We start from the raw sequence: 22,269 nt of genomic DNA, 5'->3' as shown, positions 1-22,269 counted from the left end.
TTGGTTAAGTGTCCAACTCTTGATTCTGGCTCAGGTCACGATCTCAGTTTGTGGGTTCAAGCCCCATGTCAGGTGTGCTGATAGTGTGGAACCTGCTTGGGATTCTCTCTCTCCCTCTCTCTCTCTCTCTGCCCCTCCCTTGCTCACGCTTTCACTCTCTCTCTCTCTCTCTCTCTCAAGAATAATTAAATTAAATTAAATTAAATTAAATTAAATTAAATTAAATTAAATTAAATTAAAAAAAAAAAGACCTGGGGCAGCCAGGTGGCTCAGTCGGATAAACATCTGACTTCAGCTCGGGTCCTAATCTTGTAGTTCGTGAGCTCGAGGCCCACAATGAATAGTGCAGAGCCTGCTTGGGATTCTCTCTTTCCCTCTCTCTCTGCCCCATCTTGCTTCCTCTCGCCCTCTCTCAAAATAAATAAATAAAGTAAAAAAAAAAAAAAGCCAAGTACTGCAATCCCTATTAAAATGTCAACAGCAATTTCCACAAAAGAAAAAATAACACTAAAACCTGAAAGGAACCACCCCAAATAGCCAAAGCAATCTTGAGAAAGAAAAACAAAGTTGGAAGTATTACAATTCCAGATTTCAAGATATACTACAAAGCTTTAGTAATCAAAACAGTATGGTACTGGCACAAATAGAGACATACAGATGAATGGAAAAGAATAGAAAACCCAGAGATAAGAGGTGCCTGGCTGGTTCAGTTGGTATAACACATGACTTTTGATCTCAGGGTCCTGAGGTGGAGCCCCATGTTGGGTGTAAAGCATACTTAAAGAAAAACTTTCAATAATACAGAAGAGAGAACTAAGAAAGAAACCCATCCTTATGTGGCCAACTAATCTATGTCGAAGGAGGCAAGAATATACAGTGTGGAAAAGACAGTCTCTTCAATAAATGGTGCTGGGAAAACTGGACAGCTACATGCACAAGAATGAAACTGGACCACTTTCTACCACTCCAAACAAAATTAAACTCAAAACGGATTAAAAACCCTAAATCTGAGACCTAAAACCATAAAAATCTTAGAGGAAAACATAGTAGTTTGACATCAGCCATAGCAACATTTTTCTAGATGTGCCTCCAAACGCAAGGAAAACAAAAGCAGAAATAAACTGTTGGGACTACTTCAAAATAAAAAGGTTTTCACAGTGAAGGAAACCATCAACAAAACAAAAAGACAACCTAATGAGTCAAAAGATTTTTGCAAATTATATATGCAATAAGGGGTTAATATTCAAAACACATAAAAAACTTGTACAACTCAACCCAAACCAATCAATATGATTAAAAAATAAGCACAGAACTTGAACAATTACCGAAAGACATACAGATGGCCAACAGACATATGGAAAGAAGATCAACATCACTAATCAGGGAAATGCAAATCAAAACCACAATGAGATTATCACCCTACACCTGTCAGAATGGCTAGTGGCTAGTATCAAAAAGACAAGACAGGGGGTGCCTGGGTGGCTCAGTCGCTTAAGCGTCCGAATTCGGCTCAGGTCATGATCTTGCGGTTTGTGAGTTCGAGCCCCGCGTCAGGCTCTGTGCTGACAGCTTGGAGCCTGGAGCCTGATTCAGATTCTGTGTCTCTCGCTCTCTGCCCCTCCCCAACTTGTGCTCTATCAAATATAAATAAAATATAAAAAAAAAATTTAAAAAAGACAAGACATAGGCATTGGCAAGAACATGGAAAAAAAGGAATCTTTGTGAACTGTTGGTAGGAATGCAAATTGGTCATCCAATGGAAAACAGTATGGAGGTTCCTCAAAAAAAATAAAAACAAGAATCATACGATCCAATAATTCCACTACTGGGTATTTACCCAAAGAAAATAAAAACACTAATTCAAAAAGATACATGCATTCCTATGTTTACTGCAGCATTATTTATAGTAGCCAAGATACAGAAGCAACCTAAGTGTTCACTGATAGGTGAATAAATAAAAATGTGGCATATATATTTATATGTATATGTACATGTGTATGTACGTATATGTATATGTGTGCATGTATGTGTATGTGTGGATATATATATATAAACTCTTCCCATCTGTGACAACGTAGATGGACCTAGAGGGCATTATGTTCAGTGAATTAAGTCAGACTGAAAAAGACAAATATCACATGATTTCATTCATAACTGCAATCTGAAAAACAAAAAGCAGAATCAGACTTGTAAAGAGAAAAGACTGATGGTTGTCAGAGGGGAGGGTGATGGGGGTTGGGCAAAATGGGTAAAAGGGAGTGGGAAGTATAGGCTTCCAGTTATGGAATGAGTAAATCACAGAAGTAATAGGTCCAACACAGGGAATCAGTCAATGATATTGTAATACCATTATCCAGTAACAGATGGTAGCTACACTTGTGGCCATAATATAATGTATAGACATGTTGAATCACTATGTTGTACACCTGAAATATAATACTGTATGTCAGCTATACTCAAAAAAAAAAAAAAAAAAAAAAAAGACAAACTATTTCAAGCACCAAATGCCTAGCACTGTACTTTATGAAGGAACTCTACGTTTATTCATTTTTTTTTTTTTAAGAGACAGAGAGCGAGAGAGCAGGGGAGGGACAGAGAGAGTAAGAAAGAAGTCTAAAAGCCAGATATCTTACTATTTATTACTTCTGCAGGTTTATAACCTTGAGCATGTTATTCAGTTTTCTGAACGTACTTTGGATGGTAAATAATTGCTGGAATGCTTTCAGGGCCTCAAATATGCTATTGCTTATTATGTACAAAGTGCCACACTTCTGACAAAAATCAGAAGTAACAGCACTCAAATAGTTGCCACTTAAAACTATTATTAATCTAATGTTAGTATGCAAAGAAAGGGAGTTTTTAAAGACAGGAACACTTCCAAAGAGCAACTGCATTATAAAAGGAACCACAAGAATTTAAAATGGTGCAGCCACTCTGGAAAATAGTTTGCCAGTTCCTCAAAAGGGTAAGTAAGCACAGAGTTATCATATCATACGACCCAGCAATTCCTCTTCTAGGTATATACCTAAGAGAAATGAAAACATATGTCCACACCAAAAACGTGTATACAAATCTTCTTGGCAGCATTATTCATAACAGCCAAAAGTGGAAACAACTCATTTTTCATAGTTATCATTCATAAAAGCCAAAAAGTAGAAACAATCCAATTAATTCATTAAGTGATACGTGGATAAGTAAATGCAGTACGTTCATACTATGGAATCTTATTTGGCCATAAAAAGGAATAAAGTACAGGTACATGCTACTGAATGAACTCTGAAAACATGCTAAGCAAGAAGCTAGACACAAAGGATCACATATCGTTCCATATGCATGAAATGTCTAGAACAGGCACATTTATAGTGACAAGTAGCTGCCTGGGGCTGAGGGGAATGGAGAAAATGAGAGGAAACAGCTAAGGGGATTGGGGTTTCTTTCTGGAAAAAACATTCTGGAATTATATAGTGACAACAGTTACACATCTCTATCAATATACTAAAAACCACTGAATTATACACTTTAAAAGGGTAAATATTTTTAGTATATGAAATACATTTCAATAAAGCTTTTATTATAACCACCACCATCAAGATCTAAACATAAAAGTAAGGGGTCCCTGGTGGCCGATTTTGGCTCAGGTCATGATCTCACATTTTGTGGGTTCAGGCCCCACATCGGGCTCTGTGCTGACAGCTCAGAGACTGGAGCCTGCTTCCAATTCTGTGTCTCCCTCTCTCTCTCTGCCCCTCTCCCACTTGCAGTCTGCCTCCCTCTCCCTCAAAAATAAATAAACACGAAAATAAATAAATAGATAGATAGATAGATAGATAGATAGATAAAAGTAAAATGATGTATGGGGCGCCTGGGGTAGCTCAGTTGGTTAAGTGTCAGCTCAGGTCACAATCTCAGTTTGTGAGTTTGAGCCCCATATTGAGCTCTCTATGGTCAGCATGGAGCCTACTTGGGATCCTTCTCTCTACGCTTCCCCTGCTTGTTCTCTCTCAAAAATAAATAAACATTAAAAAAAAAAAAAGGATACTGACATATCTTCAATGAATGTTAACCAGAGGCTAAATACCCGACATGAAGGTCTGAGATTTCTCCTGAAACCTTTACCTCCTTGTCTTTACTATACTTATTCTGGTGAAGTTTCTTATATTTGTGCAGCCGCAACATGTTATGAAGTTCTTCTCTGCTGAGATTGAGTTCTTCCTCTTCTTCTTCTTCTTCATTGTCTTCACTCTGAGAATCTGCCTCACTGGACTCATCACTTAGCAGAATGCTCTGCAAATGGGAGGAAATGGAAATGGAATCTCTCGCCATGAAGTAATTCCGTTTATAATCCAAGCATTTTTCCCCAACACAAGGACAGAAATAGCTGGAAGACAGTCATTCCAGTTTCCCTTACATTATCCTTTACCAATCTAAGTGGAAAAGAAAAAGGTACCAACTGAACCTAGTATGCATGAATTCGAGAGCAGTAACACATGGAAATGCTGTAAACAGCAACAAAGCTTGATATCACTAAGTACTTACACTTAACATAAGATATTTTAACTGTCAAATACCAAGGCAAAAAAACTAAAAACAAAGAAACAATCTATTGGGTATAAAGGAATATAGAAAGCAAGCTGTGATGGCTAATTAAGGAGAAACAACCCAAAAAATATTAATTGATTTTGATATTATCCAGATAATGAAATATTATTCAGCCATGAAAAGGAAAGTAGTTCTGATCTGTGCCACAACATGAATGAACCTTGAAAACTATGCTAAGTGAAAGAAGCTAAGTACAAAGGACTGTGTATGATATGGACTTCACTTATATGAAATGTCCAGAATAGGCAAATCCATAGGGAAAGAAAACAGATTAGTGGCTGCCAGGGGTGGGGGAAGTAGAGAATGGGAAGTGACTGCTAATAAGTGCAGTTTCTTTTTTGGAATGATGAAAATATTCTGGAATTAGTGGTAAGGGCTAGACAAAACTTTATGAATACACTAAAAATTACTAAATTATATACTTTAAATGGGTAGATTTTATGGCATATCAATTATATTTCGATTTTTACAAATGTGATAAGCTAAACAAAGATTTCTGCATTCCCGAGAGCCACGCTGATGTGAAGCAAATTAGAACCTTTTAAAGGACTTAGTGATAACAATAAAAGAGTACCTTTAAATTACTTTGAGCTATTCACAGGAAAATTAAGCAATAGAGAAAATACTGGTTTCAACAGAAGAAATGCTAACTCAGTTGGGCCAATGACTGTTATCTTGTAAGAATATCAACAAGATTATACCATTTCCTTGCCTATGAACACTCACAGAAATTTACCAGACTAAAATACAAACTCCTTAACATGTTTGTTATACAAGACCCTACACAATCAGGTTCTTGAACCTCATCTTCTATCATCCCCTCTCATTGTGCTCCAGCCATACTAGCCTTCATTCTCCCCCAAACATACTGTGTTGCATCCTGTGTCAGGAAGTTTGCAATTGTGTTCCTTCTGACTGAAATGCTCTTATCTGAGGGGTGCCTGGGTGGTTCAGTGGGTTAAGTATCTGACTCTTGATTTCAGCTCAGGTCATGATCTCACAGTTCATGAGTTCGAGCCCCAGGTCAGGCTCTGCACTGACCATGTGTAGCTTGTTTGGGATTCTCTCTCCCCACTCCCGCACTCTCTCTCAAACAATTTTAAAAAATGCTCGTATGTAAAACATTCACATAGTCCTGATAATTCAGAAATCAGCTGAAATGTTACCTCTTTAAAAAAGCCATTTCTATTTCTTTGTTTACAGACATTACTCACTACCTCCCCCCATCTGAATGTAAGCTCTACAGGGCAGGAATGCTGTCTGTCTACAACAGTATCAGACAGATACGATGTATTCAATCACCATTTGTTGAACTACTCAGTAACTAATGAAAAGGACATTAATAACCCTGATGACACTGTGAGCCAGTGAGAGCAAAGATCTCATGTTTTTTTTACTCCTTGCTCTTCACAGTACTCTATACTCAGAAATGATTGCTAAAGTGAACTTCATTGAGGCCTCTACATTTTTCTCCACGATCTCTTCAAAAAACTACACCCAGAATAGAAGACTCTTCTCTAGAAAAATCTCTGCCAATGTGCCAGAATGAGTCAATAACTTTCCTTTCTATTTGTAATTTTAGTAGGTTATTTGAATTATAAATATTTGCCTTATCTCTTACCTTTAGCCACTTTCTGCTTTTCTTCAACTTAGAGAAGTTATATAAATTCCCTTTGTCAGATTTTGATTCTGTGTGAAGAAACATAAAGAACAACAAAAAATGAAAGGACGACTGCCCCAAGAGAACGGATAGTCCAAAGAGGGACCTCATACCACACTGACCTGACTGCAGAACTCCATTCAGTGAGTATGTGTTTAACATTCCAGAATTGCCTGCTCCAGAAGTTTCACCAAGCAATGAATTTGGAGGTTCTTCCTTAACTTGTATTAAGGGATCCCCAGACTGGGGCAATAAAGGATTACTGTCATCCAGTCCATCTTCACTTTCATCACTATAAATTAAAGAATGATAAATCTACAATCACAGCTGACCCAGCAGAATATTTTCATTTATGGTTAGTAGACAGAAGAAATGGATCCTTTAAATAAGTTAATTGTGTTCTATTTGAAAGAAGGAAGAAAAAAATATCACACATACCAAAAACCATAAAATACATAAATGCTAAAACTAAAGAGATAATGGGAATCAGAAATGTGGTCAAACATTGGGAACATGTAATGGCATACCTAGAAATATTCCTGTTGAAGATGGCTGATGTCTGTCGCAAGAAATGGTCCAACCGGAGGGCCCTCTCCAGGTACTGAAGATAGAGGGGCTTTGCCAGCTCAGTGCAGCCGCCATCGTCCCCGGCACCCAACTCCGAGGCCATAGAACAAATCTGTCTTCATGCACAAGGGTCTCCGACTTCACGGCTACAGAAGCAATAAAATAAGAATACTGTTTATTCTCCTTTTATTTTCCCTACATGCCATCAATGTGAAGAGAAACCAGACCTAGAACACATGACAAGAAAATAGTAGTCTATAGAAAGATCTTAATAAAGTTTCTCAGTACGCACTGTTTCCTAATACAAAGGCAGAAGTGAAAAGAATGAGAACATCAAGGGGCACTTCGGCATATCAGTTGGTTAAACGTCCAACTTCGACCCAGGTCATGATCCTGAGCTTCATGGGTTCAAGCCCCGCGTCGGGCTCTGTGCTGACAGCTTGGAGCCTGGAGCCATGTCTCCCTCTCTGTCTGCCCCTCCTCTGCCTGCACTCTCTCTGTCTCCCAAAAATAAATAAACATTGAAAAAAAATTTTTTAAAGAATAAGAACATCAAAGTATAGAAATATTGTCATGTGTCACAACAAAAATTCATATACTTCTTTGAAATAGTATCTTAAAATTTACACCTACTTCACTTCTGTCCTACAATTAACAATCATTCACAATTATCTAAAATCTACTCCACAAGCTCTCTCTTGTACACCTCATAGAGGACACTTGTTCTCAGCATCACCTTCAAAACAGCTGTTCCCTTTTTCGTTTTTTATTTACACTTGTACATGTGTGAGGTATTCCATTTACAAGGGAACAGATACATTAGCAGAGTATTTTACACACTTATAAACATTCTTGAAAGTGTTAGAAATGATTTAGAAAAACGGAAGAGAGTATAAGAGTGAAAAACAAAGGTAAAGCCTGTGCATTTTTTTTTTTTTGCTACCTTACGGTGTTAAAAGAAACCATAACATCTTGCAGTTGTCTTCTCTTTTTATTATAGTTCTTAGAAGTTTCCTAATATAATCTTTCTTCTTGAAGAAATGTTAAAAAATTCCCCCAGCTAATCTATAGATTGAACATAATCTCCAACAAAATCACACTTTTCTTTTTCAGAACCTGACAAGCTAATTCTTAAATTTATATAGAAATGCAAAGAAACCAAAATAACCAGAGTAATCTTGAAAAAGAACTGGGTTGAACAATTTATGCTTCTTGACTTTAAAACATATTAAGGGTGCCTGGGTGGTTCAGTTGGTTAAGTGTGACTTCGGTTCAGGTCATAATCTCACAGTTCGTGGGTTCGAGCCCTGCGTCGGGCTCTGTGCTGACAGCTTGGAGCCTGGAGCCTGCTTCAGATTCTGTGTCTCCCTCTCTCTCTGTTCCTCCCCTGCTCACACTCTGTCTCTCTCTCTCATTCTCTCAAAAATAAAGATTAAAAACAAATTTTAAAAAAACATATTAAAAAGCCACAATAATCAGGTCAGTGTGATAATGGCATAAAGATATCACATAGACCAACAGAACAAACCTGAAAATCCAGAAATAAACCTATACATTTACAATCAATTTTCAGTGAAGGTGATAAGGTGGTTGAATGGAAGAACAGTCTTTTCAACTGGATATCCACTTACAAAAAGATTAATTTAAACCTTTACCTTACACTCTGCATAAAAATTAACTCAAATGGATCAGAGACCTAGTAAACCCCAAACTATAAATTTTCTACCAAAAAACACCAGGAGAAAATCTTCATGATCTTGGTTAATCAAAAAGTCTTTGGATATGACATCAAAAGCACAATCCATTAAAAAAAAAAATGCTGATAATTAGGCCACGAAAATTTAAAACTTTTGGAATTCAAGCAGTATTAGCAAAAAGATAAAAACAAGCCACAGGAGAAGAAAATATCTGCAAGTTGTGTATCTGATAAAGGATTTGTATACAAATATCTAGTTATAAAGTCATGGAAATGCAAAGTATAACATAGAGAATACAGTCAATAATATCTTAGTAACAGTAACAGATAGTGACTACAGCCAACAGAGTGAGCACTAAGTAATGTGTAGAACTGTCAAATCACTATGTTGCATACCTGACGCTAATATAACATTGTATATCAACTATACTTCAATATAAAAAATAATTACATGAACATTCATGAAAAGGCTGTAAAACTAATGAACAATAAATTGCTGTGGAAATCTAAAAAAAGTAGTAATAACTTTAAGATGATATCTAACTTTTCTATGTATCCTCTAAAGATCTGCCTTCTCCACTTCAGGGAATCTTTTAAGAATAAAACAGTAAGTATATGTGAAAAGGCTTTATAAGAAATACCAGCGTATTGGGGCACCTGGGTGGCTCACTCAGTTAAGTGTGCAACTCTTGATCACGGCTCAGGTCGAGATCTTGCTTTCAGGAGATCAAGCCCCATGTCAGGCTCTGCACTGACACCATGGAGCCTGTTTGGGATTCTCTCTCCTCTCTTTCTCTCTCTCTCTCTCTTTCTCAGCCCCTCCCCTGCTGGTGCCCTAAGTAAATTAAATTAAAATTTTTTAAAAACGCCAGAGTATTTTCAAACAGTGTATGTTCAAATATTCAGAGTTGGAAGGGATCATAGAGATTATGTAGTCCAACTGGGTCATTTTACAGATGAGGAAACTAAAACCATAAAGATTAAATAATTTGTTCACAATCACTGAGCTCTTTTGCAGAGCCAGGTTTCCTGGTTCCTAAACCGGTCTTTTTTAAATCTCAGCAAACTGTCTCTCCAGACAGGATCTACCACTCAGTTTGCTCAGGTTTATACTTTGGTGTTAAAAAGAACACAATCCCAAGAACCAAATATTTCCAAAGCACCAATTCTTCAGAGTATAAAAATAAATAAACAAGTTTTGAAAAAGCAAGACAATTTAAACAAAATGCACAAGGATTACAGGTGACTTTAAAATTTTACTTGCATTATTTGAAATATCTTTCTAGAAACCATTCTTGCTCACTGAGGTGCAGGGTTTTGTAAAAGCATTAACAACTAGGATTTATGTTAAGCTAAACAGATTAGTCCTTAGTTCAAGGTCAATAAATGGCCAATATAAGCTGTCAATAACCACCATTTTTTAGCTGATTTCATTACAAAGACACTAACACAGAATAACAGGTTAATAGTAGAATAGCCTTACCTAAAGTTCAATTCAATATTTTTTTTAAAATTTAGACTTAGAATTATTAAAGAAGAAATGGTCAATAGGGCGCCTGGGTGTCTCCGTCGGTTAAGTGTCCGACTTCGGCTCAGGTCATGATTTCATGGTTCGTGAATTCGAGCCCCACATCGGGCTCTGTGATGACAGGTCAGAGCCTGCAGCCTGCTTCAGATTCTGTGTCTCCTTCTATCTCTATCCCTCCCCCAACTTGTGCTCTGTCTCTGTCTCTCAAAAATAAATAAATGTTAAAAAAAAATTTTCTTTTAAATAAAAAAAAAAAGAAACGGTCATAATTTTTTGTTGAAATAGGCAAGCAACAAATTAATTTGTTTATAGTGTTTGCATGTTGGAAGAAAACCATTTTGGATGCTAGGTTGAAACTACTGTGTGTTCACTCAAAACAGAATCTCACTGGCAGAATTTATAACAAGGGTGGCAAGGCTTGAAGCTCATAAAGCTAAGATTCTGAACTGTTCTGATAGCAAAAATCTTCACTATATAACCTATTTAATCTAAACTTTGTATTCAGGTGAATTATATCAGGAAGTGTTACTAGGTTTCAATGAGGGGGGGGGGGGGGACTTGTAGCCACAATATATAAAGAACTCCTACAACAACTCAGTAAGAAGACAACTAAAAAATGGGCAAAAGACTTTGAATACACATTTCACGAAGAAAGATACACAAATGGCTAACAGCACATAAAGATGCTCAACATCAAAAAAACGCAAATCAAAATGGCAGTGAACCACACTATACTCACCAGAATGGCTATAATAAAAAAGATAGATTATGACAACTGTTTGGGAGGATGTGGAAAAACTAAAGTCTTCATACACTGCTGGTTAAAATATGTAATACTACAGGGGCACTTGGGTGGCTCAGTCAGTTGAGCATCTGCCCCTTGATTTCAGTTCCGGTCATGATCTCACAGTTCGTGGGTTCGAGCCCTGCATCGGACTCTGTGCTGACACTGCGGAGCCTGCTTGGGATTCTCTGTCTCTCTTTCTCTCTGCCCCTTCACCACTTGCGCTCTCTCTCCCTCAAAACAAACATTTTTTTAAAAAAGTAAAATACTATAACCACTATAGAAAACAGTTGGGCACTTTCTTAAAATTTTAAACATAGAGCTACCCATATGACCTAGCACTTCTACTCCTAGTTATTTACTCAAGAAAAATAAAACCACGTGTCTACCCACAGCTTTTAATGTGAACGTTCAGTGGCATTATTCCTAATAGTCAAAAAGCAAAACAATCCAAATGTTTATCAACCAGTGAATAAACAAAATACATATCCACACAATGGAGTATTATCAGCAATAAAAAGGAATGAACAATTGATACATACAACAACATGAATGGACCTCAAAAACATTATGCTGAGTTAAAAAAAAAAAAAAAAGGCCAGACAGAAAAGACCACATATTATAGAATTCCACTTACATGAAATAACCACCAAAGGAAATCTATGGAGTCTGGAAGTACATTAGTGGTTGGCTGTGTATGCAAAAGGAGACTGATTGCAAATGGATATGAGACTTCTTTTTTAGGGAAAGAGGAAATGTGCTAAACACATGCTGTATTGTTGGTTATACAATTCTGTAAGTTTGTTTAAAATCAATGAACTATACATTTAAATGAGGTAAATTTCATATGTAAAATAGCAGTCTTTGTTAACACAAAAAGAAAAGTTCTTTTTTATAAGGCTTTAATAGGTTCTACTTTTCATTGTGGGAACTAACATGCACCCACTGCAAAAGATTTCAAGGAAACGCTTTTAAAAATACAGCAAAATTCTCCAAGAGAATATATGTAATTCATCTTGATGTACATACCTATAAATTAAAGCATATAAAATTGCTAATTGGCCTCTTCCTAAGGTTTTACTAAAAAATAAGTGATCTCATTGTGTCTGGCTAGCTCAGTCGTTGAAGCATGTGACTCTTGATCTCGGAATTGTGAGTTGGAGCCCCACGTTGGGTACAGAGATAACTTAAAAATAAAATCTTTAAAAAAAATAACTGACCTTATGTATTTATTTTGGCTGATAATGAAAATGGTCCTAATTAAGGAGGTTTGCAAGTATGACTACAAAGTAATACTGGGTGATTCAAAAAGAACTATTTTCAAATATAATTCCTCAGTAACTAAGCTGTACACAAACATGAAATCAAAACCAATTTGTCCAAGAAAGACCAAAGTTACTTCTATTACAATGCTCAATAATATGTGGCCCCATGTGACTCCCAGTATGCATCAATCCTGTAGTCTGATTCTCCCAGAATGACTTTGTAAAATATCACCATTGATGGCAGAAATATCAAGCATGATGCACTCTCTTATCTCCACAAGTCTAAAAAAGAGAAGTTGCTACAAGTATGAAGTTTCTGACATATCTCCACAAGAAGTAGTCTTATCATGATACCTGGAAAGTAAGGGAATATTTTTAAAGTGTTCAATTAGATTCCTTTTATTGTGGTAAAATATACATAACCTAAAATTTACCACTTTAATCATTTTTAAGTGTTCAGTGGCATCAAGTACATTCACAGAGTGGTGCCAATCATCCATCAACACCATCCTCCATTATTTTTTAATCACCTTTAAGATTGGTGGCCTCTCTATTCAACCCAAATGCCTTGGCCATCTGTTAAAAGGGGCTTCTCTGAGGCACCTGGCTTGCTCAGTCAGTAGAGCCTGCAACTCTTGATGTCAGGGTTGTTAAGTTCAAGCCCCACACTGGGTACAGCAATTAACTTAAAACTAAAATCTGGGGGTAAAAAAAAAGCAGCTGCTTCTCTAATAACCTATACTTTCATCTCCTACATTTGTCTCTTACTCTCCACAAAGAAACAACAGGGCCATGCTAACCTGACCCACCAGCTGTTATCCAACTTCAACAGAGCACAAGACATTTCTCAACAACCGTTTAACCCACCCACCTCTTATCAATTGTTTCTCATTCTCTACAAAGACTATTGCAGTTTCGCTCTTCCTCAAAATTATAAACTCATTCTCTCTTTCTTGGAAGGGCTTGAGGAGCAAATCTCTCCAATCTTTTCTATTCCACTGTAGTTCATTCTTTTCTGTACTTTTTCCTTGTAGTATCTGAGTCACAAATAAAAGCCACAAAAAAAGACTATCAATCTACATTTGTTAACTCTTCAGTCAAGGTGACTCTACATACTGATGCACAGACAGGACTACTTCATTATGTCATCCACTATGGGTCATGCCCATGCAGTCACATTTTAAAATACATACAATACACATATTATTATAAGTTACTTTATTTTTTCCAATGTAGTATAATTGGAGCATTATACTGCCTTTTAAATTTATATACACATAGGTGCGCCTGGGTGGCTCAGTCAGTTAAGCGTCCAACTCCGGCTCAGGTCATGATCTCATGGTTCATGAGTTCAAGCCCCATATTGGGCTCCGTGCTGACAGCTCAGAGCCTGGAGCCTGCTTCGGATTCTGTGTCTCCCTCTCTCTGCCCCTCCCCTGCTCATGCTCTGTCTCTCTCTGTCTCTCAAAAATAAATAAATGTTAAAAATTTTTTAAATTTATATTTACATATAAATTTATATATACTTTTATACAAAATATTATCTGAAGATTTCATTTCAGAATAGAAAAGAGAATACTATAAAGCATTTTCATAAAAAGGGAGAGTTGGGTCTGAAAAGGATGAAAGACCCACTCTCTCTGATAAAGCACTATTTATCAAAATGGATAAACAGAAGTCAATATTGTTGGCTAACACTTACTTCTGGATACTCTCCAGGTCTCTGACATCTTCTTGGACTAATCCTTCCTTACCTCCTTAATGGAAACTTTATTATATATGTGGAGTCTACTACAGTTCTGTCATCTATCCTTATCCTTTAGAAAATCTCACCTACTTCTAAATTTGGATTAATACCACTGTATATGGCTGACTTTCTGGCTTCCATCTTACAAAGTACACAATCCATATTTCTAGATGCTTGTTGGATTCTATCCTTGATATACCACTGAACCCTTCAAACTCAAAACTTCTCATCTGCCCCTATACCAGCTAGTTCATCTGTCTTTCCTATTTATACAACAGTTAGCTATTCAGACTCAAAATCTGTTAATCATTTTTACATCACTCTAGACTTCTCTGTTTACAATCTCCATGTCTACTTAATTCTTCTCTAGGGATGATGTCTGGAATCTGTCCTTGTTTTTATTTAGGTTCTTATCATCTCACACCTAGATTACTGCTTCCTAATTTGGCATCCCACCTCCAGGTTCTTCTCGCTCTAATCCACCCTCACAGCAACTGCCAGATCAGTATTCCCAAAACATTGCTCTGATTATGTTGTTATCCCTCAACAGCTTTCCAAAATTCAATAAAGTCTAAATTCCTCTGCCTGAAATTCAAAGACCTTTATCATCTGGCTCCAACTTACCTTTCCAATTTAATCTTTTACTACCTTCTTACACTCCAGACAAGTTAAGAATACCCTGAAGATGTCTAACTTCCTGTCAGACCCATCCCAATCTTCAAGTGTTCTTTAAAATTTATCTGACCACATACTGCCATTTCAAAGACTGAAAGGACTATTAATATATGCTGTTCGAGCCAATTCACCATTGATTGGCCTGCTTCATACCCTGAACTCTGGCTCTTTAAACCTGGTTATCCTCCAACTGGACTCTGATCATACTTCAGAAGCCCTGACTACAGTTTGATATCCATGGTAAAGTGTCTACTCCTAAATCATACTCACATACATCATATTTCCTCACCCGTGTACCCATGTGTGATCCCAGAATGACTGCTTTGCACTGTCTAGTTACTGCAATGTCTTTATGGAAGCTGCCTTGCGTTTGTCCTACAAATTATGTTTCTGTAGGAAAAGTCTTACCAAGTTGAACCAAAATCCTTCAAAGACAAAATGAAATACCTCATTGCAGGAAACACTCATAGATTATTCCCAAGTAAGACTATTCTCTCTTCTCTGAAGTTCTAAATGGTTGAAAGCCTGGCACTTACATGATAATAGTCTACTTACTGTATACATGCATGCCTTATTTCTCTTCCTAAACTATAAACTATTTGAGCAGATAGTCCCTATCTCATGAATCTATTTTGGTTCTAGTATTTACAAATGACCACATTAATTTGCTTTTTCATGCAAATTAAAAATCAAAGGTCAAAGCTACAAAACTCTAGTTCTTTTTGTTGTTATTTATTTATTGAGCAGGAAAGCATGTGTGAGTGGGAAGGGGGAGAGAGAATCTCAAGCATGCTCTGTGCTGACAGCATGAAGCCTGACACAGGGCTCAAACTCACGAACTGTTAGATCATGACTGGAGACGAAATCGAGAACTGGATGCTTAGCCAACTGAGCCACCCAGGAGCCCCCAAAACTCTATTTCTGCTACATTCTACATAAAGATCACCTATAGTCCATGACTATATGAGGCCTCTACTCCATCCTGGACACATGACTTGGGGGATGAAAGCTTGAATAAAACAAATGAAAAGATACGAAAGTAGTCAAGTAACAGAAAGTTAAGCAGAATGGGTTCAAACCTTCATTATCCACACTTGCTGAACAGGAGAATGCATGTACTAAAAATCTTTTAGGCAATTCCACATAAAAATAATCTCAGACAAGCTTTAGATAAGAGGTAAGAGGTAAGAGGAGAGCAAGGTGTTACTGCTAGACAAGAATCTGAAGGATACCTGCACCAAAAGCCAATGCTAACCAGAGGACAGGATTTTTATCTTCTCCCAAATGATAAGCCTGACAAAGATAACTACTTGGAGAGAAAGTCACCCTATCTCTAGATGGAGATGAGCTAAGAAGCACTGTTCAAATGATAGCCTAAACAGCTTTTAGTTTGGTTTAAAAACTTTTTCTTTCAATTTTTAAAGAGAGAAGAGTTGGCTTCTTACCTTTTTGTCTAACAGCAATGGTAAGAACGTGATATATAATGACCACTTCATAAAGTACTACAAACTGCAATGACGGCCATTAACAATTATTTGTCTTAAGACCTACCCATTTAAACTTTGCATGCTTAAATCTATTTTCACCTCTGATTTCCTCTTTATAGACCATGGCCAAAATTGGTTTCATACCAATCATTTGGAGAAGCACTTCCCAAAGTTTGCTTCTCTGAATACTAGGATCAAGATATTGGAGCACCTGGCTGGCTCAGTCAGTACAGTGCACGATTCTTGATCTCAGGGTTGGAAGTTTGAACTGCATGGTGGGTACAGAGATCACTTAAAAATAAAATCTTTAGCAGTGTCTGGGTGGCTGTCAGTTGAGTGTCCGACTTCAGTTCAGGTCATGATCTCTCTGTTCATGGATTTGAACCCTGCATGGGCTCTGCACTGACAGCAGGGAGCCTGCCTGGGATTCTCCCTCTCTCTTTGTCCCTCCCCCACTCACACTCTATCTCTCCCAAAATAAAACGAACTTAAAAAAAATAACATAATAAAAAAAATTTAAATAAAGTCTTTAAAAAATATATTAAATGTCCATTAATACTGAAAATATTAAAGCATTAAAGTTAGGCCTAAGATTTTTTAGTCTTCAATATGCTAATGTGCTCATAATCTCTCTCTAAAAGGCATTCCAAACTTATTTGACTTTTTTAGCAAAATACCAATCAAAATAGCTCAGAGAAGACTAGATATGGCATCAATGATTCAGTAAAATATCTAAATAAAGAGTTCAATTATATCTGCCTTTAAGAAGTAATTCCTAAATTTGCCAAAACTAATACAGAAAAGGCCAAATAAAGTTATAGCTCTTAGGAACAGAACTATAGCTATGAAGCATTTGCAGGACTAAAGACAGCCTGTAGGTTACAGGCTGTAGCTTATACAAAAGGCCAAACATTAAGGGAACAAAATAACTGAATTTCCCACCTCAGCTCCCCTATAACTCAGACACTCTATAGCCCAAACTAGTTGTGATTGAAAGTGATCTACTGCATCAGATCCACAGGTTATACTGATAATTTGTAGGACTATGGCACAAATAGCAGGACCAGGCCAAGTAAATGAACTTCGTATTATTTTCATAAATGGAAATAAGACCAAAAAGAAGTGAGATATAATTTTCATATGAACATTAAGAGTAACATTTCATTCACTCAGGCATTCAATTGCTGAACTCTAAAGTGCAGTGTAGAAAAAATTGTTTCCTTCAGAATTCAGTTTAATAGAAGAGATAAGACTCAAATAACAATAAAAAAAATACACTTGGGAAGTCACTTAAAAGATATACAGATAATGTGCCATTGGAGTTTAGGAAAAAAATGATTATTTGTTGAGTGTTAGATCACATTAAGTGTCACAATAAATTTGTCTCCAACTATAAATTCTTGGGAAGAAGAGTCCTTTATTCTGAGGTGGATAGTTTTCCTAAAAATTTGAAAGTTAAAATGTCTCTATTGTTAGCCATAATTGTGATATTAGTGGTTTTGTTAAATGTCCTTACTTAGAAAAAAAGAAAAAAAAAAAAAAAAAGGGCCAGCATATCTATCAGTCCCTAAAATTATTTGGAAATTTTACTGGACCAGGAAATCCAAATTGCTAGGAACCAATCACTGGCTTAGCTAGGTGACCTCTGACAAGGGGGACATACAGATTCACTTCTGGGCTCTGCCTTCCGACAGTCGTGACTTTCAGCTAATGCACTTTGGTGGGTTTCAGCCTCCCTATTCCAAATGTGGGGAGACTTGTCCTGGCCTAAGCTCTCCCCAGGAATGTTTTAAGGACACATTTTAAGAAACTAAAGACCTTTAGGAAAGGAGGAGTTCGATAAATATATGATATTGTGGCTCCTTTATAAAACAAAACAAAACAAAACCAAAAAAAAGGTGGGGGTGCGTGGGTGGCTCAATCAGTTAAGCATCTGACTCTTGATTTCAGCTCAGGTCATGATCTCACTGCTACTGAGTTCAAGCCATGTGTCAGACTCTGCACTTATAGCATGCAGCCTGCTTGGGATTCTCTCTTTCCCTCTTTCCCTGCCCATCCCCCCAACTCAAAATAAAGAAACTTAAAAAAAAAAAAAAAAAGGAATGTGTCACTCCTGACTGTATTAGTCATTAGTTATAAATATCTATATCTTTGATGAGAGAACAGCAGATTAAGATATGGAAGATTCTGAGGCACCTGGGTGGCTCAGTCGGTTAAGCGTCTGACTTTGGCTCAGGTCAGGATCTTGTGGTTGGAAAGGTCAAACCCCTTGTGGGGCTCTGTGCGGACAGCTCAGAGCCTGGAGCCTGCTTTGGATTCTGTGTTTCCCTCACTCTCTGCCCCTCCCCCGCTCCTACTTTATCTCTCTCTCAAAAATAAATAAATATTTAAAACAAAAAAAAAATTTAAGATATGGAAGATCCTTCTATGTATTTCCAACCAAAAGAACAGAAAATGAGTAATTTGACAATCATATAAAATTTAATACTTCCAACTTCCCACCAAAAACAAAAAACAAAAAAAAATCAAAACACAACCAGGTCAAATGGCTCCAATGGTGAATTGCATCAAACATTTATATGTTTGTTTATTAGTATCAATTAGTATCAATGCTTCACAAACTCTTCCCGATCACTGAAGAGTAAAGGACAATTGCCATGTCACTCTATGTGGCCAGCATTACCCTGATTCCAAAGCCACCCAAAGACATAAGAAAACTACAGACTAACATCCCTTATAGAAACAAAAATCTTCAATAAAATATTGACAAATGATTCTAGCAACATATAAAAAGGATTATACATAATTAACAAGTAGAATTTATCCTACAAATGCAAGGTTTGTGTAACATTTACACATCAACCAATGCAGTATATACCACATTAATAGAACAAAGTATAAAAGCCACCTAAGCATTTCAATTAACACAAAAATGACTTGATGGAAGCCAATGTCATTTCAAAATAAAAACACTCAATAAATTAGAGATAGAAGGAACTCTCTCAATCTGATAAAAGGCACTTACAAAACGCTCACATCATTCTAATGTGAAAGAATGCTATCTCCCTTAAAATCAGGAATAAGACAAGATTGCCTACTCTCACAACTCATATTCAAAACTGTACTTAAAAATAAAATTAGGGGTGCCTGGGTGGCTCAGTCAGTTAAGCATCTGACTTCAGCTCAGGTCGTGATCTTACGGTTCGTGGGTTCAAGCCCCTCATCAGGCTCTGTGCTGACAGCTTGGAGCCTGCAGCCTGCTTCAGATTCGGTGTCTACCTCTCTCTGCCCCTTCCCCATTTGGGCTCTGTATCTGCCTCTCAAAAATAAATAAAACATTAAAAAAATATTTTTAATAAAGTAAAAATCAAATTAAATAAATAAAACTCTACTTAAAGTTCTACCCAGAGCAATTAGGAAAACAAAACAAAACAAATAGCATCCAGACTGGAAAGAAGCAAAACTATTATTTATAGATGACCTGGGGGCACCTGGGTGACTCAGTCACTTGGGCTTCCCACTTCAGCAAAGATCATGATCTCACAGTTTGTGGGTTCGGGCCCCACATCGGACTCTGCTGACAGCTAAGCCTGGAGCCTGCTTCGGATTCTGTGTCTCCCTCTCTCTCTACCCCTACCCTACTCATGTTCTGTCTCTCTCTCTCTTTCAAAAATAAAATAAACATTAAAAAAATTTATAGATGACCTGATCTTATCTAAATAGATAATCCTAAGAAATACACTAAAATATTATTATAACAAGCTCAGTAATCGTATAGTGTACAAGATCAATATACAAAAATCAATAATATTTCTATATACTAGCATTCAACAATTATAAAATAAAATAAAGAAAATAATTCTATTTACAATAGCATCAAAAAGAACAAAATACAGGAGTGCCTGGTTGGCTTGGACAGTAAAGCACCCGACTCTTGATCTCAAGGTTGTGAGTTTGAGCCCAATGTTGATTGTAGAGACTACTTAAAAATAAAATCTTTAAAAATACTAAAACAAACAAAAAAAAGCAAAACAAAAAAGCCAAAATACTTTGGAATAAATTCAACCAAAGAACTACAAGACTTATATATGTACTGAAAACAAGACATTATTGAAAAAAATTAAAGAACTACATAAATGAAAAGATATCCCATGGTTCTTGGATCAAATGATTTGGTATTTTGAAGATGGTAATGTATCTAGATTAAATATAACGCCTATCAAAATCCAAGCTGGCTCTTTTGCAGAAATAGATAAGCTGATCCTAAAATTCATATGGAAATACAAGGGACCTAAGATAGTCAAAACAATTTTGACAATAAAGAACAAAGCTGGAGGGCTCATACTCCCAATTTCAAAACTTACTACGTAGCTGCAATAGTTAAGATTTGTGGTATGACATAAGGCTAGACATACAGATCAATGCAACAGAATTCAGAGTCCAGAAATAAACCCTTACATTAAGAGTTAACTGATTACAAACAAGGCTGTCAGGATAATTCAATGGGAAAATAACAGCCTTTTCAACAAATGGTGCTATGATTAAAAAGTCACATGCAAAAAAATGAATTTGTATCTCTTTACACACAAAAATTAACCCGGGAGAGATCACAGAAGGAAAACATAGGGATAAATCTTCATAACCCTGAATGAGGTAATGGTTTCTTAGATATCCTACAATAGCAAAAGCAACAAAAGGAAAAAAAGATAAACTGGATTTCATCAAAATTAACTTTAGTGCTATAAACAAAACTATTAAGAAACTGAAAACCCACAAATGGGAGAAAAGATTTCCAAATCATGTATCAGCTGAGGGAGTGATATCCCAAATACGTATTTTCATAGACTCTGTGCATTAGTACAGGCATCCACACTGTAAACCAGAGGGAACTATTCTGGTACTAAGACTTCCAGCTGCTTCTGGTATTGCATATGATTCCTTACTTATCAAATGAGAAGATAATGTAGAAAGATCTAGGGTTAAGAACAGTCACAAAAAGACATAACCAACTAAGAGAAATGGGGATTACTTAGTTTGCTCCTTTTAGAATATATTAAATTGTTGCTTCCCGTAAAATACTAGAGAGTTAGGAAAGACATTTTTTTTATTTTATCAGTAAGGGATACTAGTTAAGCACAGCATATGTTATGGGAGCTTTTAGTATCTACCGTAGACTGGGACTGAAGGAGCACAAAAAAATACTTTTAAGGGACGTGGCTAGAAATTGGATCCTAACTGACTGCAAAAGAGAACATGTACTAGGATCTTTTGGAGTAATTCTGGATGGGCTTGGAACTTCTCAGACTTCCATGAGAATCCTGATTAAGGTTATGACATTTGTGTGAAAGGGAATTTGTATTTTTATTTGGCATGGAGTTGCAAATGGGGCCCTTAAGCCTGATTACATATTACAGTATTTGCAATGCCTTCTACAGACTGATTTTTTAAAAAATATTCTTGGGGCGCCTGGGTGGCTCAGTCGGTTAAGCGGCCGACTTCGGCTCAGGTCATGATCTCGCAGTCCGTGAGTTCGAGCCCCGCGTCGGGCTCTGTGCTGACAGCTCAGAGCCTGGAGCCTGTTTCGGATTCTGTGTCACCCTCTCTCTGACCCTCCCCCATTCATGCTCTGTCTCTCTCTGTCTCAAAAATAAAAATGTTAAAAAAAAAAATTTAAAAAAAAATATTCTTGTAAACTGATAAACAATAAAACCAAGGAATGATTAACAATTTTAGAAGTTTTTAATTTTCATGAAGTCACTTTATCAATATTTTCTTTTATGGTTAGTGCTTTTTGTTTCCTAAGAAATTTTTACCTACTCCAAGGTGACAAAGATTTTTTTTTTTTTAATTTTAGAGAGAGTGTGGGAGAGGGGCAGAAGGAGAGACAGAGAATCTTAAACAGGCTCCACGCTTAAATTGGGTTACTTGTTGGGGTGTGGTGACTCAGCTGGTTGAGCGTCTGACTTCAGCTCAGGTCATGATCTCAAGGCTTGTGTGTTCGAGCCTCGCAGCAGGCTCTGTGCTGACAGCTCAGAGCCTGAAGCCTGCTTCTGATTCTGTGTCTTCCACTCTCTCTGCCCCTCCCCTGCCTGTGCTTTGTCTCTCTCTCAAAAATAAATAAGCATTAAAAAATTTTTTTTTAATTTGGGTTACTTGCCATTTTATTACTGAGTTTTTAGAGTCAAAATGTGTGGATGCCTGTACTAATGCACAAAGTCCATGAAAACTGCTCCTCTTTGGTCTCCTTTTTTAAAAGCCACA

General features: G+C 36.8%; 1 protein-coding gene across 1 annotated transcript in view; it reads right to left on the bottom strand.

Annotated features, from left to right (window-relative positions):
- INO80 (INO80 complex ATPase subunit) overlaps positions 1-22,269 on the bottom strand; it is a 137,121-nt gene that overhangs the window by 101,867 nt on the left and 12,985 nt on the right. Inside the window, 4 exon segments of the mRNA XM_023255482.2 lie at positions 4,117-4,284; positions 6,221-6,288; positions 6,382-6,551; positions 6,787-6,972. Of these exon segments, the coding sequence (XP_023111250.2) occupies positions 4,117-4,284; positions 6,221-6,288; positions 6,382-6,551; positions 6,787-6,929 (549 nt within the window). The 5' untranslated portion in view covers positions 6,930-6,972.

This window comes from Felis catus, chromosome B3 (assembly GCF_018350175.1).
Source record: "Felis catus isolate Fca126 chromosome B3, F.catus_Fca126_mat1.0, whole genome shotgun sequence".
NCBI lineage: Eukaryota > Metazoa > Chordata > Mammalia > Carnivora > Felidae > Felis > Felis catus.
This window is presented reverse-complemented; position numbering and strand designations above follow the sequence as displayed.